At 34.7% G+C, this 17,009-nt stretch overlaps 1 protein-coding gene across 2 annotated transcripts; it reads right to left on the bottom strand.

Annotated features, from left to right (window-relative positions):
• On the bottom strand, nt 1-16,155 carry LOC134848874 (alpha-1,6-mannosyl-glycoprotein 2-beta-N-acetylglucosaminyltransferase-like). 2 transcript variants are annotated; one of them, XM_063866386.1, is made up of 10 exons: nt 16,096-16,155; nt 15,115-15,986; nt 14,732-14,884; nt 7,459-7,556; nt 7,219-7,318; nt 6,542-6,766; nt 6,184-6,234; nt 1,274-1,380; nt 748-882; nt 1-416 (listed from the first exon to the last, which is right to left on the bottom strand). In XM_063866386.1, the coding sequence occupies exons 2-10, from the start codon at nt 15,466-15,468 to the stop codon at nt 167-169; spliced, it is 1,473 nt and encodes a 490-aa protein (XP_063722456.1). In that variant the 5' UTR covers nt 15,469-15,986; nt 16,096-16,155; the 3' UTR covers nt 1-166. The 2 variants fall into 2 exon arrangements, with proteins under 2 accessions (XP_063722456.1, XP_063722457.1); XM_063866387.1 differs by lacking the exon at nt 6,184-6,234 and having other exon boundaries at nt 15,115-16,152.
• Nucleotides 16,156-17,009: the final 854 nt, after the last annotated feature.

Genomic DNA, 17,009 nt, shown 5'->3' with positions numbered 1-17,009 from the left:
TCTCGACTTAACATATTTATTCCTAAATAAAAAGGCAGCACCAATAAATATTAATGAATTCACTCGATGATTTTAGCTCATTGCAATCGATTACTGCACATATGACTGAATATACTCATTCCTAAAGATAACTAACTCGTCTTTGTTTTGTCTTTCACATACGAAATTACATCCGATTTTTCGCAACCATCTCCAGACAGAACTTGTGGTCTCTGGGGTCCCCCCATCCTCCGTTAGGTTTGAATTTCTTCTGGGTACGATGGGCTGTCTGCACATTGTTTGACAGTGAGTAGTCTCTTTGAGAGCTGTCATCTTTCAGAGCAAGACTGTACTTGTTGAGGAAATCTCTTATCGCAGCTCTTGGACTGCACTGGGCAGATTTCATTTGCTGTCGGTTTATATTCTTGTGGACCCCACTAAATATTATAATTATTCTTAGAAAAAAAATAGAAAGCGATTCAAGGCAACTTTTTTTGGGATTTTTAGCTTTGATCGCGAAGATAACCTTTGATCGAAAAAAAAACGCCAGGTTTTCCTGATTGCTTTAATCGGTCAGAAATTGATATTTTAAAGTAGATTCAGATCACTTGACAGTTACGCTTGTAAGAAAACTTCCTTTCGATCGTCGAACCGAAATGAAACCGAACTAGTCACCTTCGCTAATTATGTTCGTTTTAATCAGGTTGACAATTCTGACAACCAAAAGTTTTCAAATAGTTGTAAGCCAATCAACCGCTGCACACTCACCAGATGCCCGTATGAAATATCCTGGGAATGTGGGGGACCAGAGTTAGAAAGGAAGAAGCCATTCCCCCCTCCCCCGCAGAAGAACACTGACGCGACTGTGCATTGATGGACCAGTCCCAGTTGTAGTCGTCGTACCTGCCAAACAGGGCCACTTCGATCTTGTTAACAGCTTAACTACCTAGTTATTAAAAACTCCACCCTTGTTAGTTAAGTAGTCAATAATTCCATCCTTGCTCTGAACTAACGTAAATCGTTTTTTACCATAATATAGTGCTCAAATAATATTTTGGTCAATTATACTCATTTATGTGAGCCGATTTTGCATCACATTTCAAAAAACGGATGTTTATCGCAAATCATTCACCTTAAAAAGAAATAAGGACATCTTCGTGAATGAAATGTCTATTATAATTAAACGGGATAATCTGGGAAACATATATTTTGATATTTAACAAATATTCAACTAATATTTTGGAAAAAATGACTGAACAAATTTTCTGTAAAACTTGACAGTCGTTAAGCGTACTTGCAAAACACCTCCGCGCACTCTTTGCTCGTCAGTTTCTCAAAGGCAGCCTTGTCGATGATGATTCCCATGTTGTTCCTGTTGGACAGGTACTGGTCGATCCGAAGCTAGAAAAAGACATCACAATATTACAATTCAGAATAATCTCGAAGTCAACACTGATCTTCGCTCATGAAATGAAGGATACAGAATTAAATACAAATAGCAATTCATTTTAAGTTTGAGGTCAAGTTTGGTACCTAGCGACCGACTACTCGTTCCGAAAAAAGGAAATGATGAACAGTTTTTTGTCGGATCTATTTCACTTTTTAAGCGTCTGTAATTTCAACTGCAAGCAATTCAAGTCTGTCAAAATTTTATCATAAATCATTCCGCAAAACACTGATTAGAAACAAGATTCGCTGGCGGCACTACAATTATCTTAGTTACAAACAAAAAACAAAAGACTTCCTGATTTTTTTCTAGACTTTCGGTTGTTTTTTTTCTAAGGGGGAGGGGTGTACACTGCAAGGTTGAATTACAGTACTTTGACGGTACTAGTTTGGGAAGTCGAAATAATATTGAACATTTTTATGAGATATACATTTTTTTCGAGAAAATCTTTTTCGAAGTTTTGAAACATCGATCGACTCACCACATGAAGGGTTTCGCGCGGTAAGAAAAAGAAACTTTAAGCTTTAGTTCCTTTCCCACTTCGTGGTCGAAACATCAACAGTTTCTTCTTCAGTGTTCGACTAGCTAATCAAAGCGTAAATCAAGTCCAGAAAAACCATTTAAGCATAAAGTACTACAATGGAAGTCCCTAATGACAGAAGGAACAATTGACAGAAAGTTATGTTCGTTCATAAGAATTCAGAAATTGAAAATATTGACAAATTCAGTCCTATTTATGGTAAGATTTTCTGTCATTCTGACCTTCTGCATAATTAGCGCCTTTAGGCAAACCGTCACCCGGTAAATCAATTTCAAATATTTGGGGAAGACGTACACTCATTTTAAACAACAATTACAAATACTGTTTTCTGAAGCCGTGACCAGGTATTATGTGTAACCCAAACCTCAATCGGGACTGTCACAATTTTTTCGAAATATCAAAAAAGCAAGAAAGAAAGATAGTCGCTATAAAAACTAAACAGGTTGTCATTTTCAGCCACCATTTTATGCGATTCACTTTTCTTGACTTTCGATCAACTTCAAACCATTAATCGGACTGCATCACGCTGTTCATTAAGATGACATGTCTACATATGATTTAAAGTATGATATATATTGTAATGAATCCATTATGATTGGATGTTACTGGCGTTAATTCGGTTAAACCAATCCTTTTGAGACATCCATTATATCTACAAGCCGAATAGTCACTTTTATATTTTACAAATTTCAAACTTATTATGGTCATATCTTTGAGCGCAGTTTATGGGGTTTCAGAATTTGGTAAAACAAGATTCAATTCCCAACAAAGTTAACAAACAGTTGGAAAAAGTCAATGAACGTAAGTTAACAAAAAAAATACTGACTAGTTTTTTGAATTTGAAAAAAGGCTCTTTGAACTTCTGGAACAAATGATGACTAGAGATGTACCGGATTCCGGCAAATTTCACAGTTAATTCAGATTCCGGAAACCGGTAAAAAAATATACAAAAAAAATCTGAAATTTCGTGGACAACTTTACTTTCTCCGACCAAAAAACTAAAATTTCAAACACTTGAATCATTGAATCAAAAAAGAAATGATGTTATGGAACAAAACCAAATTTCCGAAAGTCCAAAACGTGCTGCAAACATCCAAAAACCAGCAATACTAGGGCAAAATTCCGATATTTTTCAACAAGTAGGGCAAAGATCCGATTTGTACCGTTCGTTTAACAGATGCTGTACTGGCCTATTGACGGCGGATCGCTGCGGTCTCGCCAAAGTGTCGCGAGATTGCCAGCAAAGGGTAGGACTGTTTAAGAAGTTCTTGTTTTAGAAATTCTTACGTCATATTATTACGCAATTATTATAAGTGTTCGGATGTTTGACATATCGGATGTTTGCACCATACCCGTTTTTCCCATTGCTTCGGAGTCAATCAGCAATTTGTTCCGCTTAACGGAAATTACACTGCTGGACAAAACACAGTGAAAGACAGCTATTTCAATTTCAGATTAAGGAACAGTTGTTTACGGGAAGAAAGTCTAGTTCCCGTTTACAAGACACTTGTTTTCGCAAGTGTAATAAAAATATATTCAATCGAAGATTGAAAAAATACAGTTCGCAAAATCTTCAATATGTCTGATATTTTCAGCAAACGCAGACAATTTTGACCCAGTGTCATCCGCCTACTCAAGGTGGGACCGGCTGCGGCAAGATGGATGATATCTCTATCCCCCTCGGAAACAAAGGCCCAAGGTTTAATGGCGGGAGATGGGCCGAGGACTAATTAAAAAAAAAACAAGCAATGATAGGCATCGCACTAAGTTTTTTAGCCACCAAACAGAAGCTTTCGCACAGCTTGTAGTTTAGCTTTGAAGTTTGACATTCCAAACTATTTCAATTTTTTCCATTGTCCCAAAATTACGTTTCTGAAAATTAACGCCGACGACAAATGAAGATATGAAATACATTCGCACAAACAAACACAGAGGCGAAGCTGAGCTTTGCACCACTTGCGATTCAAATATGAATGATTATGAAAATCAACGGGAAAAAATTCGAAAAAACGTTTTTGTAAAAAAAAATTGCCTTAAAACTCCCAAAAAATCCGGAACAAAACTGCCTGCAGCATTAAAAACTCTAGAAAGAGCTTTCGGAGTGAGTGCTATACAGTACAGAATCCAAGTTTTCAAAAACAGTCTTTCCTTTGTGCGAATCTATGCAGACAAAAATAAACAGACAGACAATAATCTATATCAGCCAAAATTTTCTATTTGCGAGAAAACGTATCTCAACTGGAATCGAACTCCTGGACTTTGTCGTCTCAGGCTTTTGGATTACAGCAACTTGGAATAAAGCCAAGCCATTGAGTTACGGGAACTAAACCGACAAAAGACAGACGGACGATAGTCCGAAAAAAGACAAAAACTCTAATTTGCAAAAAAGGGCCCAGCCTGATTCGAAACGCAAATCTTTATCGTCTCAAGCCGTGTTTTTACCTCTGGGCCAGATGCGCCGGATGATTGATTGGATTTGAATTTCAATTTGCAAGCGGTAACAAAGCCGAAAAACCTGAGCAGAAACCCTTCATGCCGAAGAGAAATTCAAAAAAATCTCAACTTATAAAAAAAGTCTCCTTGCCCTAAGGGCACACATAGACGCACAAAAAAAATTTTTCGGACGTCACAACGCAATAAGAGGCCACTAAGTCAATATTAATTAGGCCGATATTTATTAAACCGATAAAAAAATGAAAAAAAAAACGTAAAAATTTTAACAAATCGAGCTGGTAAAATTACAACCAATGTGAAAGTCAAATTTCGATTCGTCCAGATTTCCAAAATGGTAAAAAACAACTGGCGTTATTTTCTACAAAGTTTTTACCAAATCTCTTGGAACAAAAAAAAAATAGATGTACTCACAAATGAAAATGTTTTTAAATGATAGATCTGTGCTGGTTGTCGCTAATTAACCTGTCAGTATCGGTTCTGGTGTCCCAATGTAACACCGTACATTTATTTTACTACCTAGTCTTCTCACTACTAAACAATTTAAATCCACGACAATTTAACTCCTATTTTATAATTTTACACTAAAACTGATGCCGTATGAACTCCTCATCTTAACTCCTATCACACTAAAATTGATTTTGCAATTAACGCACGCATCACATTGAAAAACTAGGTTTATTTCAATTATACATGCTAAGATGAGACTTCACAAATTACCCAAGACTCAGATGTTTCACTAATCCAAAAAAAATCTGCATGGGCTAATTCATAACAATTTGACGTTATATTCCTGGCAAAACAAATTTTTTGACATTCATTTTATGCGTTGCTGAAATTGTAAACAATTGCAACGGCCAAAAACAAATTATGATTGAGTCGTTTTCCTCCTTCGCAGTTTCAACAAAAAATAGGCCAATTGTTAATGATTTTAAAATTGAATCATTCTGAATTTTTTCGCATTAAGGAACCTTTTTTAAATATCTATAACGACTGAAAATGTCTGGAGAATCACGCCAATTTTTTCAAAGAACACTTAATTAATTGCGGGCCTATGACGTTCGTTCAAAGATTGCTCGTTTTTGGTTCGAATTAAGTTAACAATCCGAAATATTGGCAAGATCATTTCTTTTCAAAACTAACGCGAATTAAGTAGCGCAAAATTGCCTGGCCTTAAATGGCCAAAACTTTCTTGCTTTATTCTTTCATGTTTACCGAAGTCCTCTTTGAAGTAAGTTCTTTTTTCATTTTGATTAAAACGGTGTTATAGAGAGTTGCAAAAAGTTCGATAGGACAGAAATTATTAAAAAGAGCAGTAGGCCGATTTTTAGCAATTTTTGCATGCAAACTTGAATTTTTAGGTGACATTGAGACATACTTTATGTCTAAAAATTATCTTTTGCATGCAAAAATTGTCTGAAAAAGTTCACTTGCTCTTTTTAATTTTTTTTGTCTGTCCGAACTTTTTGCTACTAATTATAAGTAAGCAATTTAAAATCACTGCATTTTAATTTAATCGAAAGGAAAAGAGAACTTACTTCAAAGAGGACTTCAAAGGCAACAAAAAGTAGCGAGTGAACTTGTATTGTTTAGAGTCAAAAAGGTGGGAATCTCTATACTTGAACATGAAGACTCCAATTTTGACGGGCTTGTAGATATGCATGGCTGACTTTCTTTTTAACAAACTTTCTTTACTTTCTGTGAACCACGATTAGCAGCAATTTGGGAAGATGACACAAATAAAAATACTAAGTATGAACTTTACCTTATTCCATTGTGGCTCTTTTGGAGCAATTCCCAATACGGACTTAAAAAACTACAGAAACAAACATTGATATTTACGATATCAGCAATTGCATGTAAATTATTTTTCTTTCACTGAAATCAAAATATCCGCTCTTTTGTGGTTCTATTTAATGTAGTTTAATATCAGAAAATCATTATTTGCCATAATACCATAATTTGGCTTTTTGACCCTTATTGCCGAAAACTTTATTGGCCCGGGGTTAAGTGATTACTTCCATTTACTAACAATTGTGGAAAGAGAAAGTTGCTTTTAGAAGAGGCAAGAAAATCTCGTTGAATCCAAAAACTCCAATTTATCTTTTCGGATCTATTGTTACCTTTTGGATAGAATTCATCATTGAGTTGCCTTTTAATTTGGAATAATCGCCCAGTTGTGTGAATAGACATTTGGGGCAAAGGGACTTCTTCAGACTGGTGATTTCGTCCAGAAACTGAATTGCGTCTGGGGTTAAGTAATGATCTTCCTCAATCAGAAGCACCGGCACGTCCACTCCCTCAGTTTTCTCATGCAAACTCATGACGTAATTCATGACGTAATTCAACTAAAAAACACACTTCAATGACGTAATTCAACTAAAAAACACACTTCAATGACGTAATTCAACTAAAAAACACACTTCAGCTGTTAAATTTAACTTGAAATCCAAAATTTTACATACTAAAGATTACCCTAAAGTAATCAAGTATGGTGTTTGTGAATTTACAAAGCTGTTAGCGTTTTTATTAACGTTTGGATGCTATAATGGGCAATACTCTACTTGAGATAAGATGTTTCTATTCGAGGTTACATTTCATGATGAGAAATCCACCAGGGAAAATCCGTTGCTTATCTTAAAGAAAATTCACATATTCCAGTTTACTAAACAGACCTCGTCGTAACATTCATTCATCTTTGATTTATATTACATTTTCACTTTTTTAAGGGTCTAATTGATAAATATAAGCACACTTAAAAGGCCGAATAATGTCAACTATTGTCGATATATTTATTTACCTTCCACCACCAGTGGTGTTTTATGGCAGCATATTTGGCCTCTCTGTAATGACCATATGAATCAGGGTGGTCCGCATTCAAACATCCTTCTTGCAAGGCTCTGAAACAGTTTTCAATTTTACTCGTTCTCTTCAAAGTATTTTTGAGATTATCTCTATGTAGAGTAAAACTTCCGTTTGAAGATATTTACTGGAATATATTTACAGATTTGTCTTTTTCTTTTTACGTAGAATAACTTACTGGTCTTTAGTTATGTCTCGAGGGCAATCGTTGTCACTGGAACCAGGGAATGAATTTGGAAAAATCTGCTGACTAAATGGAAAGCCAATTTGCAGAACCTGTAACCAAAACGAAACAATTAAGAACCAGATGACTAGTGGTCATGTTTCGATTATTTTCACTTAGCAGAAAAATTCGTCAAAATTCAATTGATTTTTGTACAGAAAAAGATATTACTCCTCTAAAAACTTTACGCAACTTTCCACAAGGTGATCTGGAAAATCTCGTTTCAATTCAAATAACTTCAGTTTAAAGTTAGAATAAATTTATCCAGTTTCAAAGTAAAAATTCAGAAGCAAGCTGCGTATTGTTATTCGGCCCAGCGGAACTGATTATTGTCAAATTTGTCTACCGTGTATGAGGGGAAAGTTGACTGCTTGTTGCTAATTGCAAAGATCTTGTGGCAAACCATATCGTCAAATCTACCATAATTTTCATGTTTGTAGCAATTTGTCATGAATGAAGTTTTGGATCAAGTTAACATCCTCCTCCTCCTCCCCCCCCCCCCCCCCCCAAGAAGACCACGATCCTCCACCACCGCATTGAATTTAAATTAAATTTGCCAAGCGCTGCGTGTAAAATGTGCTATTCTGATTGGCTGACAATTCGAACTCAGAATCAAGTTAACATCCTCCCACCTAAACGGCTTTGGCGGATTTAAACTTGGTCCGAAACTTTCTTTTGAGGAAAACAAGTCAATTGAGACAATTGATTAATAAAAAAGCATCGCAACAAAAAATTTCAACGTGGCCACAAAGCCGACAATAATTGATCAGACAACCGTTCAGCCAAAAAAATTCCTTTCCCTCAAAAAACACACACTTGAGAAAATTATTCACCCATACGACCCAATATAAGAGCACAAAACCGATACAAAATAGGCCGAGCCTTTTTAAAACCAAATGAGTATAAAACAAGAAAAAACGAAAAATGAAATTTCATCATATCAGTAATTCAGAGATGTTCAAAATTAGTCTATTGATTGACAAAATAATGAAAGTACAGTTTGGAAAATCAACTGAAATTGAAGATCCAGCTAACTAAAATTTTAGAGGCCGGTTACTCACCACATGGGTAATAATTACTTGAAAAAGACGAAAAAAAATAATACTTGAATAAAAACTTCACATGTCTCGGAAGATGGTTATAGACAGCCTCGAAAAACCTTCGGTGACCGTTTGGCGAGCGGTAACTAAACCGAAAAAGTTTGAGTCGATTCCCGTTAGGCCCAAAACGAAATTTTTGTCATGAAAAATACCGATACAACATAACCCTTCAATTATGGTACAAACTGTTTAAATGAGAATAAAACCCAAGCTTTGGAAAGTTATCCGATAAAGAACCGTACCAGATAACATAACGTAATGTTTATTTGAAATACTTAATTATTACCTTAACAGACTCAGTAGTTATAGCGGAAAAGCATTCAAGCTCTCGGAAAAGTGTAAAAAATTAGTAGCAAAACATTTTTTTACAAAGTCACAGAATTAAAATTTTCACATACGGACAGTCATTTTCAAAGCAAACACACTGAAAATATTTCTGTTAAAAAACAGGTTTCTTGGTCGACCAGTTTTTATGAGATGAGTGCCGTGAACAAAAATTTGATCCAGTAAAACCTTGCCAATTGAAAAATTATTTTAGCGGCAAATTGATTTATATATATTTAAACCGATGAAATTGTAAATTACATTTCTAGTATCAGGTTAATGTGCAACAAAAACAGCTACTATAGGCTTCAAGTCAAAAACATACGCAACCTTTTTTAACCTCGGGCCTCTACAATCGAAGATGATAACCAGAAAGAGGAATCAACACAGGCGACGCAGAGCTTTGTCTCACTTGCGATAAAATACAAGCACAGGATTGCAAGCTAGCGAAAAAAAATGAGACGGAAATAACTTAATCGAAAAACGAACATAATTAGCGAAAAATAAAAAAAAATGCAAAAAAATAGTCACGAAACAACAAACAGATTTAAACATTTCTTTAATTTTTCATAGAGCGGCCACTAAACCGTGTTCGATGAGCTATAAGCAACCGCTCGTTTTTCCGTAAAAAAAAAACGAATAAAAAATTTATCACATAGAAAAATTTTGAGCAATAAAGTTTCAAATCTTTGATATTTTGTAAGATAGACTACCTGATTGAACATTTAGTTCGAATGACGTTTTAATGTGAAAAAAAATTAAAATAAAAATAATCAGGACTATTTATTTTTTTAATTACAGGAATGCATCAAAAACACTTGCATCTACGACAATACAGAGACAATCGCGTTTCCTCTAGGCCCAGTGAGAACCAGTCTCGGTTTTTCTTAGGTTCACTAATAAGTAACCACAATTTCAACTTCAAATGTAACAAAACTTGTTTACGGGAAAAAAGTCTAGTTCCCGATTACAAGACACTTGCTTTCGCAAGTATAAAAAATAAAGAAAAACTCAATAACTTGATCCGTCCCGCACACTATGTATCAAGCGATTTAATCCCCTCACGTGCTTTCTCAAAAACTCCCCTACCATGACATCCGCCTTTGCAATTAATCTTTGAACTTCTTCCAGGATATACAGGGCAAACTGGAGCTTCGGATTGGATCGCTTGCGTCATATTAAAAAAAAACTAGCGTTTAACGCACCTTCGGTGCTTCGAAATTTTTCGACAGCTCATAAAAAAACCGCATATATTGGAAACAACATCTGCAAACTTTTAGTGTACTCTGACTGCACCCAATTACAGGGTTGGTAATTTCGAACTTATAATTTTTTTTAATTCCCATTTTAAAAGCGTCATCTCGAAAACTTAATGGGCCTCTGGAGAAACTTGGAGGCCAGCTTTGCAACCACTGAGAGTCCCTGAGAGCACCCTACTATAGGGTTAGGAATCCAAAATTTTGTGAATTTTTTTGAACCTAAGTTTCCCGGAAAAACAAAATTTAAAAAAAGTCTTATCGCGGAAACTTAAAGGATTTGAGCATTCAAATTAGGAGGCAAGATTTGAGACGCCTGGTTGTACGCTGACAATAAGGTTGTATCTTCCTCAAATTAGTATTTTCAAATTTTTTGAATTTCTTTGTAGATAAGTTCTTCGAGAAATTTTGAAAAAATCAAAAAACGTCACATCACGGAAACTAAAAACATTTGAGCAGTCGCGTTTAGCAGTCGCAAGATTTGCAACTCTTTAGAGTACCCTGACAACACCGAACTATAGTGTTGGAAATTTCAAAATTTGAAAAATTATTAGTTTAAACTTTCTGAAGTTTTCTGAAAATTTTTATAAAAAATCACAGAAAACGTCATATCTCGAAAACTACAAAGAACTGAGCAATCATATTTGGACACAAGGTTCGCAATCTTTGAGAGTACCCTGACAGAAGCTAACTACAGGGTTGGGAATTTCAGATTTTTAAAAACTAATAATAACTTAAGTTTCTGGAAATTTTTGAAAAAATCGCAAAAAAACGTCATATGTCGAAAACAACAAAGAAGTGAGCAATCATATTTGGAGTCAAGTTCCGCAATCTTTGAGAATACTCTGACAGGACCCAACTACAGGGTTGGGAATTTCAGATTTTGCGAAAAAAAAATTAATCTAAGTTTTCTGAAAATTTTTTGAAAAAATCACAAAAAACGTCATATCTCGAAAACTACAAAGATTTGAACTGTCATATTTGGAGGCAAGATTTGTAACTCCTCTGACAGCACCCAACTATAGGGTTGGGGACTTCAAGTTTTAAAATTATTTTATTTGAAATTTCTGAAAAATTTTGAAAAAATCGTCTTATCTCGTTAACTAAAATGATCGGGCATTCAAAATTGGAGGCCAAATTCGCCACCCCTAATTCGATATTGGGCTGCTTAATTTGAACTCGGTAAAGTAACCACTAAAATCAAATTGGAAAATCGAAAACAAAAATCTTAACCATTGCAATATACGATATAGCTTAAACATGCAAAAATAATACGTTGAAAAAGCTTAAACATGGCGAGATACTGAAGCCCGCATTTAAATATATAATAGATTCACAATTTGAAAAAGCGTCACATAATACAGAGAGCTCATTTTCTGGACAATGCCTGAATTTGCCGGAAAAAATCTCAGAAGTTAAACAAAGAGGCGAAGTGGAGCTTCGCACCACTTTTGATACATTAAAATAGCAAGCTAGCACGCAGGTTAAGAAAGCCACTAAGTTCAAAATTGAGAAAAATAATGAAAATGTTGTCTGGGACCATGTTCTCGTTGGGGAAAACACCTCCATAAAAAACTCACAATAAAAAATAATTCAAAAAAATTAACAAGCGTTGACTGAGCCGACGAAACGAAATATTTTGCATCCGAATAGTTTTTAACAAAAAAACAGCAAAAATTACGAATTCAAGGCTAGTAAAATTAAAAATTGCAGGATCAATTCAGAACACTAAAAGCAACTATATAGAAAATTGCGTGCCGGTTTTTTTCGGAGAGAATTATTTCCAGTTTCAAAAAAAAACAGTTCCTGGTTTGATTCAAACCCACATTTGCCGTCCCAGACGTATTCTTCACCTCCAGGCTAAGTGTCCGACACGCATATAAATTTGAATTCGATATGAACCTAGATACAAGTGATTCTGTTAAAGAAGATGTTAATCCGCAAAAAAAAAATCTATATTCCGATTTGTTAACGCTTGCTTATCGCAAGCGTAATTATGCAGAAGTCAACAACTATTAAGCTTCAAAAACTGCGCTTATGTAATAAAACCTGCGAGAAAATCTGTGCTATGAAAACTGCTAAAATAAACAACATATACAGAGGCAAACAGAAGCTTCGCATTTCTTGCAATTTTAAAAATAAATAACAAGAGTGAACGCATAAAAAACTAGTCCACACAAAAAGGCTCTAAAAAGATAAAACGTAAAATAAGGAAAAGGTTAAAATAAGCCTTGAAAAAAAAAATACTTTGCTATAAGCCGCAATCGAACCTCCGACCTGTAAATTAGGAGTCCCACGTCCTTTTATCTTTCGTCGCTTGATAAAGGTCAAACATTAGCCACCAATACAATAGAGAACAGAACAGATGCTGAAAATGGCCAATATAATGTAACCAAAAGCTACTAAATCAACATTTTTATTTGCGACTTGAATTCGAAAAAATATATTCATAACATAAGACTATATTTCATAGATTCATAATTTGTAGCTATATTTGTTGAAACGAAGAATTGCAAATCAAAAGTATTTTTTTTTTACCTCAATGAAACACTGCTTTTCAATTTTTAGCTATATTTGTTGAAACAAAAAAATGCAGATCAAAACTATTTTTTGTGAGTTAGTTTTTCTCAATGAAAAAAAGAACTATATTTAGCATTTATAAAGCAAGCGAAATTTTTGAGAAAAAGAAAACAAATTAAAATTTGCAAATTTTTTTTTAAAACCTCAAGTTATAATTTCAAAAATAATATGGCCTTAAAGCAGGAAAACGAAAAAAAAAGAAGTCAAAAAAATTTAAAACTAATAAAAAGTCCCCCTCACCCTCAAAACACGCACACACAAATCTTTTCCGCTCGTCGAAAAACGCAATCTGAGGTCAATAAGCCGATATTACATAGGCCGAAACCTGTTAAGCCGAAAAAAGGAGAAAAAAAAACAAAAAAGCCGAAAAAAAAAACAAAACCCTTAAACTCCTTGTCATGGAAAACTTGAACTACAATTTCTATTAAGATTATTAGCAGTTTGTTCGAACCAAAGGTGAGCATAAGAAACATGTTTCCGTTGAAATGACTCAAAATCAAGTCACAAAACCAATAAAAATAGGCCGAAATCATTTGGGCGGAGTAAAGTTTTTCAGCGAAAAAAGAACAAACAAAAAAATACGAAGTCATGCTTAGTAAAATTACAAATAGCAGAGGTAAATCAGAACACTAAAAGCAACTAAAATGTCTAAAAAAAATTTAAAAAAAAACAATTCTAGTATGGCAACTAAGCCGACACAACATAGGCAGGCACAATTAGGCCAACAATTTTTCTTTGAAACGGATATTTTCACAAGTCCGAAACAGGTCCTGTCAGATTGGAACCCAGGACCTTTGCCGTCCCAGGCGCATTCGTTACTTCCAGACAAATGTGCCGGAGAGGCAGAAATTTGAATTCGTTCGAACTGAACATAACTAGTCATTCTGTGAACAAGTCATTTACGGAAAAAAGTCTAGTACCCGATTGCATTACCCTTGCTTATCGCAAGGGTAATCAGTTTGCATTGAATTTCCGAAACCGCTTTTGAATCTACTCATAATGAACCAAAAATACCAGAAACTAAGCTTAGTGAATTTCAAGCAAAAATTAAAAAAAAAAAACAAAGAGGATAATAATACCAGATAGATAAAAAGACCGGATTTTGACCCAAAAAAATCAAGAATATATCCGCACCCATTTCTATGACGATTTTATATTAATCGAAATGTCAAATAATTCAAGTGCATTTGCTAAACTTCTCAAGCCAGAAAAGTCTATATTCCAATTTGATAACGCTTGCCAATGAATCGCAAGCGGAATTGAAACACACTTTCACATAAAACAGAAAACATATTATATTCGTAAGTTTAGAGAGTAGAGAACAAATTTGTTTGTAGATAATTTGTTTGTTGTTTGTACAAAAATTTGTTTGTCGTAAAATTGTTTGCAGAGAACATGCTTAGTTGCACGAAATTTGTGCGCGAATGAATGTACCTTCTTCATAGCCCTGCCAGAAGAAACACTTGCAGACATAACCTGGACAGTGCATGCCCTTGGAGACCATTTCCACCACCCGATACTCACGTACTACCTTAGAAAAGTTAAAGTTCTAACCAAAAATGCAAAAAAGAAAAAAACTTGTTTTTCACTACCAAAGAATACCCATGCAAACAATACCAACGCAGAAAGGCTGATTATAAACAAGAAAAAAACAATAGCCACGACAATTTCCACATCGCTCCGTATTTGACTTCTTGAACGCGTCGAGTGTATACCCTTCTAAGAAATAAACCAAAAACTGTAAAACAAAATTTGCGATATTCTGATTTCCAAAAGCAAATCTAATAGCTTGATACTTTCAGAGAACAATCTTAAACGCATAACTAATAGCTTGATAATTTCAAAGAACAATTTAATTGGGCAAAAAAAACTTTATTTTTCAAAACGGCAGTTCAATGAAAACCCTGCAATCTTTATACATATTTAGAAGGTTTCTTTCGTTATTGTAGAGCATCAATAAAAAATTACCTTAAAAGTTGTGATTTCCTCAATTTTGTTGAATACTTCTTCGTCGTATACATCATGGCTGAATACAACAAGTGTCTCGTTTAAGTGCTGTCTACTTCGCTGATTTGTGATACTTTCAATCAAAAACTGAAGGTATTCAGCTCTGTTATGTACCTGTGAAAGAGGACACAAATAGGGGCAAATCATGTTAACAAACTGTTTGTTATTTTTTGTCACAACCTTGCATATTAAAGAAAGAAAGAATGTTGATAAAAAACCAAAAAATTGATTTTTTTCCTGCATCTAAAAAATATGAGAAAGGCATAAATCTTCAAAATTTTTCGAAGAAACTTAACATCAATTTTTTGTCAAAAAATGATTTGAACCATAGCATCGTCACTAACCATTACTAAAACAACAAAGTTTATTCGAAATTTCAATCCGTTTGCATTCCGTACGCATTTGGCAGTATTCAAGTTATAGAATATTGACCTCACGTCGTCTAAAGACGGATTAGAGATTCTATTATTAGGACAATTTTGTTTAGACAAATTTATAGTCAAAGAAACATTTTGCGTTTTGATGGGCAGAACCAAGCCATTATGTTCTTCAAGTTCTATCTCCGAAAGATCTCTGATTTCATTTTCCGTGCTTCTATAACCAAGCTTTACGCAGAGAATAAAGAAAATGCTGAGATAGATCAAATAACTAATATAACGATACAGCCTTGTTAGTGACAGATGGTGAAAGCGAACCATTTAGTGCACCTAATGTTGTCATCTAACCTGAAAGCATAGCATTAAGACAAGTTATTTAAGTTTATAAAGCCTAATTGTTGTAGAAAACTTTTAAATAGTTTCATGTTTGATATGATGCTCATGGTTCGCTTGTAAGAAGGCCCAGGGAGGGAATTTAGAGACAGGCTTTTTGAAGCATATAAAGCAAATTTTAAATGACAAGATAATTTGTTCACATGTATACTCAACTAAAAAAACGCATGTTATGTATTAAATCTTATTTTAATAAAACAAAACCTCAAAAATAATTTAAATACACCAAACTTAAAAATAATTTTTTATACACCGGCGAACTTATATCCGCAAAGGATCTAATCTATTTTACTGCTGCACTATTTTCTAGCGAATTCTCTGCAGCATTACTCAGTGCTGAGTAGGACTGCCACCATTCCTGGCAGATCTTTTCCAAAATTATATCGATTTCCGATTTTTTCCTGAAATTTTCTTCAGTCTGACATCCTAAAGAATTGTTCTTGGAACTAAAAACAAAAACATACTCTTAACATTATATATATTTTGAGCCACCCAACTTCAATCAATTTTTTTCTCTGTAAGTTTTTTATTGGGTATATAGCTAACGGAACTAACATCCTGTCAGAGAATTAAGGACAAAATTCCATTGTCTCCACTGAGATCATCTCTGCTCCATGTAACATTCGTCTACTGCAGTCACACATGAGGCTTAAGAAAAATAGGCCCTATAACTATTGGCTCGGGAGTCAGGGACACTATCTCTTGTGTTTTTCCACCTCAAATCAGTCGGAGCCAATTCGGTTCGCTTGTGACATGAGACTACGACCCGCTACTGCTTAAGGCTACTACCAAAATATCCCCCCACTCTAGAATTAGAAACGTCCCCATACTTAGGTCTCTAGATACCCAAAATACATGAACGCCGTTAAAAACCGGGTTGGAACAATCCGTTAAGTTACTTTTTATTAGACAGTGTAACTTTGATCCATTTCAGATGGATCAACCTAAAACTCGCCTTACCTCAACATAACAATCATAAAACACACTCTAGAAATTTAAATTAAGGACTCACATGTTGATGCGCTCAAGCACAGGAAGTAATTAAATGGGTGAGCAACTCTAGAATTAACTAAGGTAACTAGATAAGTTCAATGTTTATCAGTTTGAATGGTAAGGGTAAGTTTGAACTCAAGAACGAAGTTTTATGTGGACCATTGGGACACTCAAGCTGTCCACCTTTCCGTCGAAGGTTCACTCTGGTCCAGTTCGAATAATTACTCTCTCGGGAATACTCTGTCTTCTATTTCAGATAGGACAGCTCTACTCTTGTTCACTATGATGGAAATTGCGAATAGCAATTTCCCACTCGTTTTTATCTGACAACTTTCCCGCAATTGTTCTAAAATTGTTCTTCCTTCTTTTTCTGATTTTCAGTTCTCGCGAGAAAATCGTGCATGACATGTTCCATTCGAAATTTTAAAAATTTAAATTTCACTCCAAAATCAAGTGTTTTCTGCTCTTCTCAAGGT

Source organism: Symsagittifera roscoffensis, chromosome 6, assembly GCF_963678635.1.
Source record: "Symsagittifera roscoffensis chromosome 6, txSymRosc1.1, whole genome shotgun sequence".
Taxonomy (NCBI): domain Eukaryota; kingdom Metazoa; phylum Xenacoelomorpha; order Acoela; family Convolutidae; genus Symsagittifera; species Symsagittifera roscoffensis.
Note: the sequence above shows the minus strand (reverse complement) of the source record. Positions and strands in the feature narration are given on the sequence as shown.

Coding starts and splice junctions, on each gene's coding strand:
- LOC134848874 (XM_063866386.1), bottom strand. CDS start 15,468: ATGGTTCGCTTTCACCATCTGTCACTAACAAGGCTGTATCGTTATATT. Junction 7,319..7,458: donor CGAGACATAACTAAAGACCA/GTAAGTTATTCT, acceptor AAACTGTTTCAG/AGCCTTGCAAGAAGGATGTT. Junction 6,767..7,218: donor AACACCACTGGTGGTGGAAG/GTAAATAAATAT, acceptor TGTGTTTTTTAG/TTGAATTACGTCATGAATTA.